General features: G+C 35.4%; 1 protein-coding gene across 3 annotated transcripts in view; it reads right to left on the reverse strand.

Annotated features, from left to right (window-relative positions):
- Positions 1-18533, reverse strand: part of LOC142981154 (uncharacterized) — a 234584-nt gene that overhangs the window by 143663 nt on the left and 72388 nt on the right. For all 3 annotated transcript variants that reach the window (XM_076126859.1, XM_076126857.1, XM_076126860.1), the window contains exon 2: positions 17666-17723. In XM_076126859.1, the coding sequence (XP_075982974.1) occupies positions 17666-17683 (18 nt within the window). In that variant the 5' untranslated portion in view covers positions 17684-17723. The remainder of the gene's footprint in view (positions 1-17665; positions 17724-18533) is intronic.

Here is an 18533-nt window from a genome sequence, read left to right on the forward strand (position 1 = left end):
TAATTATTACTGTTTTAAAATCTAGGCTTTGTCTAAATTCCGATAGGCTCCAATCTCTTTGTAGTGTCTACCAAATCGAGTTTTGTATCGCTGATGTGCTTTGGTACAGCTATTTGCTCGGCTGAGCGTCCTTAATGTTCAGCCTCAATGGCTAAAAGAATATATTCTACGTTCGTGTTTGGCGCCTCGAATAGCCAGATTTGTAATTACCTTGGATCGACATTAAGATACCAGTTCGTTTTAATTTAAGTAAAATGTTTTGAGATAATTTACAGATCTTTACGGCTCATTTAATGTGTAATTAGAAACATTTATTTGGTCAAGACTAGGTATTATTACATGCGAGAACATGTTTCTATTTTGTTCCACAGATTCTACATAAATGTAATTTTGAAATCGGTTACATACAGCGTCAAATTACTCACACTGATTGTGAGTAGTTACAAAAACATCCGCAACAAAAATCACCTCGTTTCATTAACATAATTAACATTTACATACTCGTTACGTAAAAACCCAAAACTGAAATGATGTAATATTCATTAAATTACACCGACTACGGGACAATTTGGTCGTACAATGGATCATTAAAGACTACATTAAAATGGATGGAAAAAGTGTTAAAAGTAAAGACCGCTGTACTAATTTGTTCAGTAATTGCGAATGCTCTCGTCAGCATTAAAAAGCGATCCGTCAGAGTACTAGGAGTGTAGGACAGACCGACAGATGATCCGGACGCGATAAATTATGCCAGTCGTTTCTTTGCTTGGTGTAGAGTTTGAGCAGTGGTGCCGTGATTTATAACGTGATTTGTCCGATACTGCTGATGTTTGCGTTGGGAATGTAGGTTAGTTACTTGTTTAGTAATTATTAGCGCAAGTTTCGAAGCCAATCTTGATGTTGTAACATCCGCGATATGACAAATAGCAGGAGTTACACTTATTAAACAGTTTAAATTGTGCCAGGTAAATATATTTGTAGATTTTTCTTTGTTCAAATTTACGACCACTTTAATATTTCAATCTACAGAAAAAAAACTTCCCGGAATAATATCTGATAGCTCATTATTTCTCTAAAGATCGAGCGACATTCATCAAAATCTGAATAAGTTCTTGACTTCAATCATAGATCTGTAAAAAGCGAAAAAAGGAATTCACGGAATTGAATGCTAAGCTTTTAAGGGGTAAGTTAAATAAAAGGAAACGGAAACTCGGAACGGGTATAAATCGTGGCGGTATCTGGTAGCTGCTTCGAAATCACGCCGAGTGCGACGAAGTAGACAGAACTTTCTTTATTTATTATTTGACAAATCTTGTAATTAAACTCGATCGTATTTTAAGTGACTTCGCCTTTATTTTACGGTAGCAAGTAGTATTTTAGACTTTGTACACTTTATTCATGTTGTTGGGTTTGTGCTGGCTATTGTTTACACCGGTAATGATGCGAGTGTTTGGCAAAAGTGTCAGGAGTACAAATCTAACAAATGAGGTACATGTGTTGTGATTGTGGTGCCAACCAGCAAAATGCAGTATCTTAGTATAAAAAGTAAACAAATAGAAAATGTTAATGCTGAGCATATTAGCATTGTTGATGGAGCTACGCAGGTGCTTCAACTAGCTGGCGACTCGTACAACTTCTTTAGCGGTGAGGGTCATTGTGACGAAAAATATGAGTGTTATGTGCCTACCACATAATAACACCAGTTTCATACACTATGAACAAAAAGTTTTCAATCGAAGGGTCGGTCAATGATTTCGTAGTCGGCCGTGTGCAGCCCTCCAAACTTTCCCTATAAAGGCTTCGAAATATGTTGTGATATTTCTCGGATAACAAGCAAACTTTTGTCCTTCGGCGGCCATAAAGACTATCGGGTGCTAGATGTTTGTCCCGCGTTGAATCCGAGCCAGCAATTTCCGCTTACCTCATGCCATGTGTGTTTAGTGAATGAAGAAAAAATTACGATGTATTTATGTTAATCCGAATTACTGTTGCGTTGCTGGCATTCTTTAAATGTGAAATGAGTAATAGTGTACACTGATGCGCGAAATTTTACACTGATATTTTCAATGTAGGTACCAGTATTTGTTTTCGAAGAATTCATTTAAAATGAGGGTTAATAATTACGTATTACGCAAATGAAAACTTGCTTTTTATGTACAGGTTCGAAACAGGAAAACGTGTACGGACAAATCGTGTAACATTTTTCTTGGACCTGTTTATACAAAAATTTCATTGAGTTCAGATACTTAATTATTTTGCCATCAAAGTAGCTAATGAAGGGATCTTTTTCTATTCTGGTCTTCAGTTCACGTGTCGGGCAAAATATGATTTAATTAAACTTGAAAATGAAGCTGAAGCCGTCGACACGCTGCTGTCAAATTGCGCTGGATTAATTTTGATTCATTTTGTGTAGCTTCCACCTGTTCTAAATTTAATTATGTCGGAGTTCGCTTCATAAGTAGCTATCTCATTTCACATGATCCCGAGACTTGAAAGCTCTAATTAAATTCTTTATACAAGCCGGCAAATAACGATGATTTTGATCGTATTCCCGTTTATAACCGATACAGAAGGGAAACGGAATCCTTGAAGTGAATTAATGAAATATTTTGCGAGTAATTCATTTGCTAAGCAATGGAGTATGACAGACATGAGTTTGGTTCGAATAATTATAATTTGTTATTCGTTCCCCGTTTGTCCCTTCCGGGCTTTCGAGGAAGGAATTTTAAGCGTCAGGTACAACCTACGCGCGAAGTATGTTAAACAAGGGTTTGGTAAAATTTTCTTTTACTTAGTTGTATCTCGGTAATCTACCTGGAGCCATTTTCGTAGAAGGGCTTTAGTGGTGTTGTACAGCAGGGTATAGTAGTGTATAGCAGGGTATATCAGGGTGTATCAGGGTGTACGGTGAATACTGACCTGTTGCTACCTGACGTCGCTCGCTTACTTCGCAGTTTGTCGGTATTCGCTTTCGTTTTGAACAGATACATTACATAAATGTTCGGTTTAGTGATTTACTCTTTCCAATACATTTATTTATGTACTGCAGTATATTTTGTTGAACATACGAGACTGGGTTAGTAAAACAAAAGGTAGGTAGTACACTGTGGGTTACGACTGGCTATTATTAACATTACATTACAGTTTGACAGCTAAGTAAAACTAAATGAATCAGTAAAAAGATGTAAAATTTAACTTTACTTAATGCTTATATTGAAGTATATAAGGAAAATATTGAACTATATCTAATTGTACGTAGAACTAGGTAGGGAGAGGTAGTAGTAGAACCTACCTACTAACAAATGACGTCATTTACAGAGAACTATATTGGGAACTATATATACCCAATATATAGGGTCATTTGGGCATGTAATGTGTAATCTAGAGTATTGGCCGTAGCGGATAGTGATCCAGGGTTGTGGACCAAGTGGGCAATAACCTTAGTCTAACTGAACCGAGACGAATGCCCCGGGAATGCCCGGGATGGCTCATTAGCTAAAGTAATAACTCCCAAGAACTAAGTACACTTGCCCCGGAATAGATCAATAGATATTCGGTTATATCACTTTGTATTTATTGAGGTTTTATTTAGTAATGTTTTTAAATATTTCGTAGTCTAGGTCTGGTTTTTTTAGTCTGCTACATTTAAAGATTTTGAATAAAATTATTTTGTAGTGTTCGGGAATAAGAAAGGTAAAAAAGGACAATATTCTGTTTTGCTTTCTTAATACAGATAAAGTATTTTTGCAATTAATAAGACAGTTTTCTAAAATGTAACTGAAAACTATTTACTTTTTAACTTGTGAGGGAATGACTGCTTTGGGTCTTAAATAAACCAATTTGTAGATAAACCATTCCTCTAGAATCAACTATCTCCTTTAAAAATAAAGAACTCCCGATCGCTTCATAGCTATTCTTAATCAGTCGATTCAATAACTTCATGAGTACATTCGTCTCGTCGAGTCAAGAGTTTGTCGTTATAAATACTAACGCACGAACGAATTTATTCGTTACCATTAGATTGTTTGACATCGATGGAACTATCGAGTGATAGATTAACTTCAAATAAATTAGCGTAAAAAAATGTTTGCAGCAAGTCATAACATTTAATGCCAAATAGTCCCTTGCCAAGCACTATAGTATACCATAAAACTAGGTTTTGTTTCTAGTTTGATTAATCGTAGTAACATATGTACCATAGGAATTGCTTTTTTACCTATTATAGGTCTTTAAGCCATCCCTTAGTACCGTGAAATCTTCCAATACCATATCTTCATGGTCTAGTAACCTCTTTGTTACCGTGTTACAGAAACTACAAGCAATTTTGGTCCTTAAAGTCTAACATTACATACAACCAAACACGAATTTGGCCTACAGAAATACGCCTAAAGAAAAACAGTGATCCATAACTCAGGAATATTCTGGAATATATACGATTTGTGGTAGCAGAATAATGTAGTCCCTACGTGACACGGTAGATGTCGCCGGCGTCACGCGCTGCCCCAATTTATGTAGATGACGTGCTCATATGAACTGCACACTTTGCCGTCGCAAATAAGGAACATTGTTAGTTTGTATAAGTAGATTTTTATGTAATTGAATAACGCAAGAAATGTTTCCATGTTGGTGTTGCAGCTGTTGGAAATGGAAAGTAAAGTAGAGCGAAACGATTAAAGAAAGTTGTATGGTAGTTTAAACTAAATGTAATTTCCAGTTTGTGAGTTTACCTACTGTCAGATTATTTGTGCCTGTTAGAAATACATTGATTTTATTAACGTAGAAGGAATCTTCATGTAATAGAGATGAATTGGTTGAATGCTTCGAATTTTACATTTATCTTTTGGTTGTAAAACAGTCATTACAGACGTGGGTGTAATGTGTACGTTGTTAATCAGTCCTCGCAGACTAATTAGAAGGTTTTTCTGATTAAACGCTGATTGCTGATACGCTTCGCCATGTTTTCGGCTAATTAGCAACATCTCTGTGAGGGATTAGGATGTCTAACATTTCAACTGATAAAAAAATTAACTAATTTCGCAAAATTGGTGAATGCTCTCTCGCTTTGAAGATTTTGGTAATAATCATACAGGCGATAACAATTACTATTGCTTGTAGCTCTACTCACACCATATAATACAGCTCCTCTATCGAGATACAATCGAAAATCCTACCAAATATCTTGTTAATTGCGAAGTAAAACAGAAATGAAACTCAAAAAAGAAATTTCTGCCTACACTTTTAGGTATAACAGGAGTGATGTTGTATATGAATGTATGTATGAAAATTCATTTAATAACGTAATTTTCTCGATTATAATATCAGAACATTCAAATTCGGACACACCAAGATATAATATCATAAGTAACAACATTTTTTTTCACTATAACAACAGGACTATTATTTTACCATAACAAGACTTATCCATACTAATCAGTAGTACAACCTACGGTAGTAATATGACCTCCAAATCAAGAGAAATGTATCTATAGTAGTAGTATAGTTAGTTGTACAGGATGTAAACATAGTTAGGAACTGTGTAACATGTGATGTGAAGTTTTGCGAAGGGTCACAATGTTTCAATCAATGTTCCTGCGAGTGGCGCAATGGCGGCGGGAAATTCCTCAAATTAAATGTCTTTCAGCCCTGACAGGATGTTGCGTTCGGCTTCTCATTAATAGGGTTGCCAGATTATAATATAGAGTAATGTTTTATTATTGATACGGAACTAGAAAGGTGGTTATACTAAAATATTTATTTGTAAATCGTCAATTCTATAAGGTAATTGCTTCCAAAAACTGTTTTTTTTTAAATTAAACCTGTGATTGTTTAAGTTGAAGTAGTTCTTGGTATCAAAATAATCTCTGAATTGCTGATCAGTTTACTGTAGGTTAGATTTACAAATCTCATCATTTTTGTAAACACTGTTATGAGTCAAAACCATAAAGTGCAATTTTCAAAAAGACAATTTGTCTCTCAACAAAATTATATAAAGCATCAGATAATTGTTAAATGAACAACCCTATCTAATATATCTTTGTATACAGTGTAACAGGGTCGCTATCGAGAGCCCAGTCTGTTACAAACTTCCCGCGGACTAAGTCGCCGCTGTTGTTTTCAAACGACTCGCCTTACTTCACCAACTACAGACTACTTGTACTACTTGTCTAGTTATTTTGATATGTTCTAACTCTTTGTAAGAATGTTGTGGTTAAAAAATATTTTTGATAAAAACGAACGACGTATAAAATGTATACACTTTTATCAACCTTGTGATGAATTAGTTCATTTTGTTCAAGCTAATAATACTTGTAATAATTGATTGTAAAATACCTAATGTTAACTTAATAACGTTTACCACCTCTCAGTATAATTCGGTACAAATAAGTATTGACATATATCATCTCATTTAACTCTCAATGACGAACAAAGGTTTAATATAACCCTACTTAGTCCGAGTTACATTTATATTAATGCTTAAATTTCGGAAAAACACATCACCGATAATAGCTAAGCAACAAAAATATAGAGCTTTATTTATCGAGCTATATAATAACCTTTCCACTTAAACGAGAAACTGTCCCGAAGCGTTAAGCAAAGGTGATACCATAGACTAGCTTTAAGCCCAGAGATTGTTATTTGCTGGGCACAGTTCCAAAAACGGACAACAATTTTTCTAACGTTAAAACAAAATTGAACTTTTGCCCAACGCTGTTTATAAAGCGAAAACTTTACAAGCTTAGCAATTTGCAGTGCAGTTACACTTTTATATAAAATAATAAAGTTAATAATAAACTTAGAATAATATACTTAATATTTAAAAATAACCACCAAATTCAAATAAAATTATTCGTGTTCTTACAAAGATCCCAGGTGAAAAGCTGCTGATTCGGCGTCTAACTCGCAAACGAGCCCTGAGATTGGTGCTCCGATAATATTTGACCCAGACCATGGACAAATGAATATCATTCATTGAACTGTGCCTGACACGTCATTTGCTCGATAAAAGGTGAAATTCCAAGTCCTAATGTCAGAATTCAAACTCAGCCTCGCCATTAGTGTAATAGCTCAATGTCAGATTCTTTCATCGTTAACGCTGCTACAGCAAAAAATATAAGACTTAGTTACTTTCCAAATAAAAAAACATTCAATTTCTCACAGCTAACTTCTATTACTTTAATGTATACTCAGGAATAGCAACTAATATATTTCAGTTAATGTTGAAGCTATTTTTTCTCATACTAATTCTAAAATAGCTGAGTTTGTTCTAAAGTTGGATATCCCGAGTCTATTTAGAATTTGACTCACTCGGCTGAAACGGATTTTACATAACTCACGGACTGACTGATCGTATACTTTCCCGTAATGTACAGGATGTTAATCCAGAATATTTGGGTCAGAGTACTAAAAAAACACTCGAAATACTCCGCAATTTTCCAAATGCACTGTCTATTTGCTCGGATGTTTGCTGAACAATCGCGTTTGGTCGCATGCCACGCTGTCAACGTTTACACTCGGTGACTTTCAACAGTGACGAAAAGCACCTATATCAATACAGACCGTTTAACATTAAATTTCATTGAAAATTCGCTCGACAAACGAAATTGCGACCCAGTTGTCTGAATAATCCCCACATAAGCTAGATATCCTGTTATCCCGTAGCACGCGAGTGGCGGGACACATCGCTGGCTCGAATCCAACCTGTCCGATGGCCGCCTCATCTCGTTGCTACTCGACATAGCCCGTTGGGTCTTGTTGTATCCCGTCACATGGGACAATGCCATGCCGTCTCAGTGTCAACTCGCTATGACTCCAATTTGCTATAAAGCGGTGGCGCGCCGCAGTCACTTCGCTACCACCGACCGTTTTGCGGCGTCGTTAAAATTTTACGTTCAATACGGCTTTGATAGCGGTATAAAGCTGACATTATAGAGAAATTAAGATCTATTTTTTCTTTAAATTGGAACTCTAAATTCAGTCACACGCTATTTCTGTCCGCGGCCATGGGGCATGACGTATACTTGTCATCCGAGACAGTCGGAGCAGACGCGTGACGTTCCGTTGCATTTGGCATTTGCGTCATCGGAAACGGAAAAGATAATTATGTTTTCTAACAATCTCACAAATATTTAAATGACTCCTGGAAATAAATTTGCCAGACAAAAGTCGAGATAAAGCAATCAGAAAATTTTGGATTACTTTTGTAATCTATGTTTGGCTATTTAAAATTATTTTGGAATAGGATAATCTCAATTAAAGTTGGGCAAACAGATTTCTGGCGTGTTTCCAAGGCGGTCGGATGGCCGGCGGCGGGAGGGGTCGAGTCAACTCAGCGATTGTGATCCACTCACTCGCTAAAAGGGTAGAAAGGACCCGTCGCCCACTCGACGGGTTAGAGGCCCTTGAAATAGTTTTCATGTCTATTTTAGATTCGTATACATATATTATAGGTTTTCTTTATGTTTATTTAGGCGTGTAGGCGGTCAATATTTGTTTGTACCATACCTGAAGGTACCTGTAGCGCACGCCGATAATTATGATTCTGAGAAGTGTTTATTTAGTAACGTAATATATTAGAGCGTATGATTTAATTTAGCAGTTCTAATTAGGTACAAGATAATAAATATTGTTGTTGATGCGTGGCTTATTCAAGGAGGGGTTAATTTATCGTGTTGATTATGAAACGATGTGTCTATATTACGAAGAGTCCGGCGTCAAAACTGCGGCGTCGTGTGGAGTGTCGTATATAAGTGGCAGGCTGTGTCAAGAGATATGTTCGGGAGGCGATGAGAAGCGCTTGATACCTCAATTTTATGCCCATGGGGGCAGTAGTGGCTCATTATTTGCAGCTCTGAGGGTCCGCCCGCCATCATGAAGAAGCGATAAAGTCCTTACAGTTTATCTTTCAACTAAATGTTTTGGCTGAACGCGTTAAGAGACTTGAAGGATGCTATATTGTAATGAATGGTGTTAAGGGCTATGTGAGTCAATGGATTAGTATAGAACAAATGGTTGTATCAACAAAGGATGTAAAGCGGTGGCAGCAGTACAAAGCAATAACGAAAAGAGTTTTATAGTTATTTTATATCTGCATGCATTTTGACTTTTATCTAACACTTACCCAGTTTTATTTTACTGAACACTCGCCAACACTTAAATTGTTTATCTTTTTGTTTACCTAAGTAAAGCTTTGTCTTATTTTAATACAAGCTACCACTGAGACATGCAGACGCGTGTATCAGTTTAGTTCTTTTCTAATAAAGAAGTAAACCTATTGTGGAATACTTGGTTTTTGACTAAACATTTATTTAACTTTGTAGTTCCTGACAGAAAAACCTTATACATTTTGTTTAACCCGCGAGCACACGCGCTATGAGCATTTCCCTCACGGTGAATTTAAAATTCCCAACATTTATTGATTTATTTGTCTACGATTGTCATTTTCCCAATAGCTGAGTTTTATACTTCCCCCGTCCCGTGCATAACGGTTTTTTTATGTTAGTGTGCATCCATCGCTCAGTAGAAGTGGTTTGTCTCGGCGAGTCTCGTCGCGCGGCATTTTGCTCATCGCGCGACTAACAGCGTAAGTACAAATTTTTAGTACCTTTTTTTTCCTTACAGTATTATACCTTATTTAAAGTCTTTATTTTTATTTTATTGTTAAATATTGGTGAAATATGAGTTTATTAAGCAGTTTACATACAAATATCAGATATTTTTTACAGATAGATCGAAAAACAACTAATTTATTGAAAGTGATGGAGAGAGTGAGCACAGCATCACAACACTGATACTGAGCAGTCATCTTTCTCATCCTCTTCAACAAATTATCAAAAGATTCACAAATGAACCTGGCTTTTCAGAGGATATGAAACCTGACGGTGTGCGATCTGCGCGATCTGTCCATGGCGTAAAAATAGCAAGACAAAAAAGACATGTATTACATGTAAAAAAAAGTTATGCACTGAACATGCTTTTACTTTGTGTGACATATGTAAAGCTCGTGCATTTGATGAAGATTAATGATTTGTTGTTAACTCCTTAAATTTTTTGATAAAAGTTTATTTTTTTTAGTTTATACCAAAAGTGCGCTTAAGAAACGCCAATTTAGTTCCTGTTTTTGTAATTCAAATATTATAGTATAACTAATGTTAAATATTAGAAATAAATATTTAATTTGATTAACACTTTCTTTTTATTATAATTAAGCAGTAGAATATATAAAAATACTATAAATTGTGTATTTTTTGGTTATTTGTAAAATGTGAGCAAAATGCTCTATACGCGAGTGGTCGTGTAAGTTTTAAAGGCGCGAGTGCTCCCGGGTTAAGAAATTAACTGTAGCGCGATTCTCTACAGTTGGAGTTATCGAGTATCAAGAGTTTGACATTTAAAACACATTGCAAAAATAGTTCCTAAGGTGCCCGCCAGAGGTGCTCATCAGTCTTTCAAACATGATTTCTCTATACCTAGCCGGTTTTCGGGAGTCGATAATGGTAGAGAATCGCGCTACTAAAAACTCCGTGACTTTCCCTTTCGAATCACTGACGCAGTTAACTAATCACAGTAGCCACGGAAGTGTGTTGAATATTCCTTTGTAACTCAAAGGGTTTAGATGTAAATCCTTGCTGTCAACAGTAGCTTAAGATGCCAAGAAATGTAAAGTACACTGCTTTAGGCGTTAGCAAATTAAGTGGAAATAATCTTTTTTGTTAACAATCCATCAAAAAGAGAATTTGAAGTTTGTTGTTATGTTTTTACAGAGAAAAAAAAATAAGAGTTGGGTATATCTTTTATTCTCATCACTCGTCTCTTATATGTCCAAGTCGTATTTCGTCGCTTAGGTAACAATACCGCGTAAGTCGAAAATTGGTCATATGACGTTTTATACTTCATTGGATAGATTTTGTCAGCGCGCATCAAATGATGTTAGATTTTTTTTTAAATTGTCCAATCTTGAACGAACTTAATATCTACCTATTTATGTATGTATTCAGTACACATGTCAGAAGTATTTCAAAGATAATAATCAGTTTTTATCTCTCCTGGAAACATGTCAAATTTAACTTGCGCGGTATTGTTACCTAAGCGACGATTTGTTTTCAGAATAGTCGAGTTATTTTAGTGACAATACCGTACCCAATAATAGAGACAGAACACTTGATAATTTTGGTGGATCCTAATATTGTAACAAACAATGAAACTCAACGAACGGCTGCGTTCTATAAAAACACAGAAACAAACCGAGCTATTACTCAAATCAAAACAAAACACTCAACGATCATTAAGATTTGATAAGATGGCCCTTTAAATGGGCAATCGGGAGGGAACAACATTTCTAACCGTATTTTTAATTAAATTGAAATATTCATTCATTCCTGCTTACCGACATTTATCTAAGGACAGAATTCCTTGTAACAGAGGGCCCTCAGTCAGATTAAATTTCCGGCCGGTCCACTCGAGCCCTAGAATGCCCTTTATTACCCGTTACAAAAGGCTTCAATGTTAGCACTAGAATATTACAATCTCACTCATTCATTTCCTTCCCGGCTGTAGTGTTCACTTAGTTAAAGTTTTAACTGCTTTTTGTTTGAATCTAATAAATAGTTTTGAATGCAAAACTTTTGGCTTTTGTTTGTTGTAAAGGTGAGAGGAATTAACGACCCGTTGCACAATTGTTGTGCAATTAGAATTGTATAAACTAGGTACTAATTGTATAACTTTTTTTAGAAAAAATATGACATTACTAACCTAACGTACTATAGTTTTATTTAATAAACCAGAGTATTAGCCGGTTAAATATTATACGCCAATAAAATGTCTGTGTTTGCTGACTATACAAAAAGTAACAACAATTTTAGGTCCCAGACTTCACAACTTTTATATTCTTCGATTCAATCACTTAGCTGTTTATTACGTGGAGCAAAATTTTCAAAGCTCCAATACATTTTTCTCGCCAAACATCAAATTTAATAACTCAATGCACTTACAGAATTCAATAAAAATATATTACTGGCTTCTGATCGTGTGTTCGTCCGCGCGAAATGGTTTCTGAGATTTTTCGACTTCTCGCGGTACAAAAAGTGTCATACATCTGAGATCTATATGCCTGTGTGTTGTTGCGACTGCTTTTGTGGGACAATCGCTAGTGTATGCGACTGCTGCGCAGATGTCTCGGGTTTGATTACTGGGCCGGGCTACTGTTTACTATGAGTTACTATGAGGTACTATGTTTATTATGAGTTAAGAATTTCCTAGTGATTCGTAGTGCGTCTGACTTCTTACTGGTCGTGTAGGTTATCCGTCCCACTCGGCTATGAGAGTATACTTGTATTGTGCTACACTTAGATACAAAATCCCGCACAGTTGGCTGGTTTCAATTTAACTGGCCCCCGAAGCCGAACATCGGCCAGAAGGACATTATATGCTTGTCAAGTTTCTTTCAAAAAGCTCATGTTTACTGTGATTGGGTAACAAGTAACCATCAAAACATCCTTATGGGATTTTACATTTATAGTAATAAAAGGATTTGTATAGGTATATACGGAAGCGCACGGTTATCTTTCGCGTTCATTTTAGTGCGTGAGTTGAGCAATATCCCCTTCTGAATGGGATGTTACACAGGACAATGTTATTTTGGGACGCGGTAACGTCTCGCAAACTGCCACTAAACACTTTATTAGGTTACAATAACTTGTTTTAGTGAACATTAAAATATAGGGCAGATTCATTTTGTTAAAAATATTTTATGGGAGTAGTTTCGTTTTGGGTGTTGAAGTTTGTATTATTATGATATGTAGTTTCTCTAGACTAATGACATTAGAGAGTAAATCTAAAAATATTTAATTTAAAAAAAAAGTTTTTAATTATTACACAGACTTAACTTAGTTGACGATTACAGTCATACTATACATATATTTTATGATAGGTTTTAGTTTTTATAAGACTCTAAACGCAAATCTTCGCACTAACATTTTGCGTGTCGTCTCAACAAAAGAACGGATAAACAGAGAGCCGAAACAACTACATTTTTACAATAACCCAGATAGATGTCGCAGTAGAATGTGTCTGTATATTTTATGAACAAGAAATCCAATGCTCATTAGCCTAATCCGGTTCGATCGGTACAAGCGCGGAATAAGTAGACAACTCGGCCCTCTTTTTTATGTCTTTTAAATGGTAAAGCTCCCTGATTTCTCTGATAACTTGTAAAACGTACAAATGTTTTATGTTTCTTTTTGTCTCGCGGAAGGATAAACAAAGTTCCTTGCTTTAAGATACAGTCAAAGTGATATTTTTTCTCTTTGTTTCTGTCCGTTTCGTTCGTTTCTCGTTTTTTGTTTTGAAAACCCTGCTGTGCTTTGAAAATAAATTTTATTGAGTGAGGACTAATTCTGAAGTGGTCTTTGTTGGATTAGGTTTATTAAATTTGGTTTGCCTTTTGTTATGACAGTAAAATATATAATATCGTCACAGTAATTTTTCAAGACAACTGTTTCGTATTTTCATTGACTTTATTTTATAAATCTACGGCGATATTACCATGTACTCTAATCAATGAATATTACTGAAACTATAACGACTAAGATATGATTTTAGTAACGTTTCGAGGTAATTTTCTTTTAAAGCATCAGAATAACTAACAAACAAAGAGTTACACACCATTCATCACGGCATTTCATCAAGTACACTCATAGTTATCATTAAGCCTTTGAAGCAATGAACGCGATTCCCCTTGTTTCAATCGCCGAGGTACGACAGAGGCCGACGTAAACCAAACAGGAAAACACGATCAAAAAATAAATTTCTCTGACATAAGTTTAACACGTGCCATCTGGTGTTATATTGACTCACAGATGATTCAGAACAATATTTCGTTGCACCCGATAAAATTAAATGGATTGTAAAATACGCGTATCTGTTGAACAGACGCGCTGAATTTGCAAGACTGTGAGTTTTTCAAATCGTTTTATTATAACTGTTAGTATTTCGCGCTGCATAAGTGTTAGGTAATATTATGTAAGGTTTGACGTCATCATGCATTATTTACTCTTCCTTTGACCGTCGCTGATAACTACTCGGTTCAGTCAGTTTGCAATCACAGCTATTGCAACCTGTATCAAAACGTCACATGGACCGATGCACGTAATTGATTATTGACATCAATTAACAAATTACAGAAATCAAAGATAAGAACAACTCAGGCATGTGCTTTTACAGATTAAAAAAATCTCTTTCAGTAGTACATTCTGATAAGAATATTCCTTGAAGGTACAAACACTTGGTATGTAGGTTACTGAGATTAGTCTAAAGAAACTTCTCTTACGCAAGTACATGACCTTGTCTTGAGGTTAATGACGAAATACGGATTTATACGATTGTGGTAATCCAGCACTAAAGTCTTAGCAGTTAGAACTTTGGTCGCGTGCGAGCGAAATTGTTTTATTACTACAAGTAGTGAGATTGACAATTGAATTGAAGAGATTTACGAGAGGCCCGTCTCAAATGTGTTACGACTGATTTATTGAGACCCCAAGCACGCCAGTTATCCTTGAAGATTTTCTTTGACTTATGTAAACAAAGAGGTTTGACTCGGAGCTTATAAAGATTTTGTGTGTTTTGGGTATGTTTGATGATATAATAAAAGTAACGTGTATAATGTATGTAGGTTGCCAGATTCGATATAATTATGTACCGATTTTACATGAGTGTGCGGTACGCAATATAACGTAATAAATACTCATACTTAATAATATATACATATGTATGTTCATGTTACGGTACACATATCAAATCGTAGGACATTTTATGATCCTATAACATAACAACTAATTAGGTGCAACAAAATACAATACGCAAAATAAAAAATAGAAATATGAATTAATTATTGTCTTGTTTGTCTATCTCATGCATTATTTCATTCATTTTAATCACCAAATAGATTTTTCGCAGTTATTGACCGGTGAGCAACTCTATGAACGTCTCGATATTACACTAATAAAACAAGTTTCAAGTTGAAAGTTAGGACAATAGCAAATTGTCAAACAAAAAGGCTTAGTCACCAGTAGATATTCCAGATAATTTTATATCTATCGGCTTGTTTGAAAACAGCCAAGGCAAACAGGGTATAAGTAAAATCGATTTAGAGTTTCAATGAGCTCGGAACTAGAACTAGGCAATATCCAACTTCGATTTGGCAAGAGATCCGACTATGATTTTCACACTTCCATTGATAATGCGACTTTTGGTTCGCTAGTTCTTATTACGTGCTCTATAATAATAAAATTGTGTGTGTCGCTGTCAAAAATGGGGTCAGTATAGTCCGTGGCGATTACCTCTACGGTCATGTTGGTTTGTTGTTATTTTCAATTACTGACTTTACTTATATGTATAGTTTTCTACAAATACGAACCTATCATCATTTATTGATCAACTGTATATGCAATAAAACTTATCAAATATTCACATCGTTCAACAAAAAAACGTATTTTACGACTGCTATCATGAATACATATACTTTGATTACTCTGGAATAATAAAACACAAACATTAACTCTTAGATTGGCTATTTTTCCAAACTCAAGAATGTTCTCTGCCAATACGATAAAGATTATTCAGATATAGATCGATAAAAGTCATTAAACGACTATCGCCGAACTGCAGTTGATATTCAAATGCGATGTGATTTGGAAGGCGTCCATGGCGAAGCGGCCGACGCTAGCACCATTATAAGCTAGCCAGGATAACTTGAACCGAACGAGTCATGAAAAAAAATACGCGACGCCAAAAACTGGAGAGATCTAGATAGCCTGGGCACGTTATACCTGGGTGAGAGCAGTGATGAGCCAACTCGCAGTTATGTACCTCAATCGCCGGCTGTTAAGCTCTAAACGAGGCCTTATGGTCGAGAAAAAAATATTGGAGATAAAACAGTGAGGTGTATTTCGAAGCTATTCTGTTTATCCGAGACGATAACGGCGGGGTATATCGTGCAAGTTTTATGTGTTTTGAATTCAGTGCTTTGAGAAGCAATATCGATTTGGCTGTCCCACTTCTTATTGTAATTTTCACTTGTTCATTTTCTTTTCTCTACAATAGAATTAGTCTAGTCCTGTCCTAAATTGGGTTAAAGCCTAGAGTATGAATTGTATTTTTTGTATTACCAGTGTACAATTTTAACGAGATAGGTTCCATGGAAAATTTTCTTATGAATACCTAATCTTGTTTCACCTGGCGGCTATTTGCTTTGAACACTTTTTAGGCTACAGGACTGTTTTGATTACCTAAACCGTTTAAAGAAATTATAATTTGACGACTACATTAACAATACTAGTAAAAAGTCTATCAGTTATTTGAAGATGTCTTTTCTACGTAAAAATAGTAGTATGAAAATATTTGAGATTTATATCATAATTTACGGCAAGCAAAGATTAATCGCTATGCGCTTTCAACGCGATCTATTTAAAGCACTCTTAATCATTTCTAGTTATTTAAAGCTCTATCAGAATTTACTCGGCGGGAATTTTATAAGCACTGTAAAAATTAAATGTTTTTTTCAACACAGACGCCATCTCATTTTAGCAAGTACACACATTGTACAAAGAATCAGGGCTTTTATTTATTACAAATCTAAGTATCTCTGTTAAAACCTTCTAATAAGCACTTCAAATGCGTATCAAAAGTAAGTATTAGCGCTGCAAGACTACTATTACATAAAACTATTAATAAATTTGACTACCCAAGAAAATAAATAAGTATTATAAGATAAATGTTACTCCACACCAGCAATACGACGATGTAAATATGTAAAACACGTCACAATTTTGACAAGTGTGTTTCCCGTAATAAAGTTCTCGTCGCCGAAAATTTATATCATCGCGAAAGAAGAGTCCTGAAGCAGAAACGATGCCAATTAACGAAGTGTATAATGGGCCAGATTTTCACGACGGATTGAACCTTGTTAATGAGATGACTACGTTCATGTAATAATACCGTACTACGATATTAATTTTGAGCCGGATCCCGAATGGCAATACGAAAATAATTTGGAAGTGGAAATTGCTACGGTATTTGGATTCATTGAGGATGTCTGTCAGTCGGATGTGGAACACACAGGTTGATTAATTCATGTATTTCAATGACCTGCGAGTTTTGTACCTATGTTGATTGAACGCCTCGACTTTGTTGCCCGCGATTGAGTTCTCTAATATTGTAACTCTTGTCACTATAGAAATAGAAAGGCTGCTTTTGTATAACGACTTTGGAATAACTTTTATACAAGGATATTAAATACAACATTATGTTGTTACTATATCTTTACCGAAAGTGTTTCTATGAGAGAATACCTATTAATAATTCGATTGAAATTACTTAAAGCATTTCCTTCTTTCTTTTAGGTACTAAGTTATAAACGGCAAAGCAACGTTGCCGTATTTTCTATAGGCACACCTGAAAAACGAATCCCAAAGGAATTATTTCTCATCTTTGTTGTGTTCCATTTCAACGCAATTACAGGATTATTATTTGAATCTTTGTTCTCGTAATATCCGGGAAACGTCGAGGTCGTTGACTCTTCAAACAATGTATTTATTTCTGTGTTCATATATAAGAAATAAATGATACAAGTATCTATTGTTTGATAAATAAGCTTTGTTTGTAAGAAGCTTACCGAGTTTACGGCCGCCATCGCTACATGGGGGTCCCCGATACGTTGCTACCAGCTCATTCTGAAACAAAATATGTTTTGCGAATTAAAAACAGTCTTTGCCATCTGTAACGAAATAGAACAATTGTATATTAAACCTTTGTTGCGGACATTTATAATGTTCAAAGAAAATCTCACAACTAGCGTCCATATCAATCATAGGTTTGTCGTAATGTCATATATAGGTGAGTAAGTGTATTGCTTCGTATATATCATGATTATAATTGCGGTAAGTACCACTAAATTAAGTATCATATATGCTGGACTTCTCTTCAGTCACTGCTATCTCGCCTTAATCAAAAGTACTGATAGATTTTTAAACCGTTTTTCTTTGAAAGGTAATCAATGAACAGTGTTCAAAATAGTAATTATTGTATTTAAACCTACTAATAAATTGGTTCAACTGAAGGTAAAGCTGAGTTCCTAACAAATAAAAAAGTGGTGTTGATATTATGACGTTGTGAGGAAATAAAGTCATTGAAGCTTATCGTTTTGTATCTACAGACACGTAAGTACACGATCTTAGTTTTTACTACCAGACAGTAGACATCGTAGGCAATAAGCCTAGTAGTTGTGTCACAAAATCACGACATTTCCATACGAATGATGAAGATGAGGCAATGAAGAAGCGCAAATAAACATACTAGGTAGTTCCAACACTTGTTTTCTCCGTACAAAAACCTTGGCCTACACATAGATTACATATCAAATGCCATTTGTCTGGAGTCGTCCTAGTGATTTCACTTTTATTGCCGTCCTATGATGTGGTTATGCGTGGGCGATTTCAGCTACGTTTCCTAATCTCCGTTTCTGTCAAAGCCCTAAGAAAAAC

This window comes from Anticarsia gemmatalis, chromosome 19 (assembly GCF_050436995.1).
Source record: "Anticarsia gemmatalis isolate Benzon Research Colony breed Stoneville strain chromosome 19, ilAntGemm2 primary, whole genome shotgun sequence".
NCBI classification, from domain to species: Eukaryota; Metazoa; Arthropoda; class Insecta; order Lepidoptera; family Erebidae; genus Anticarsia; species Anticarsia gemmatalis.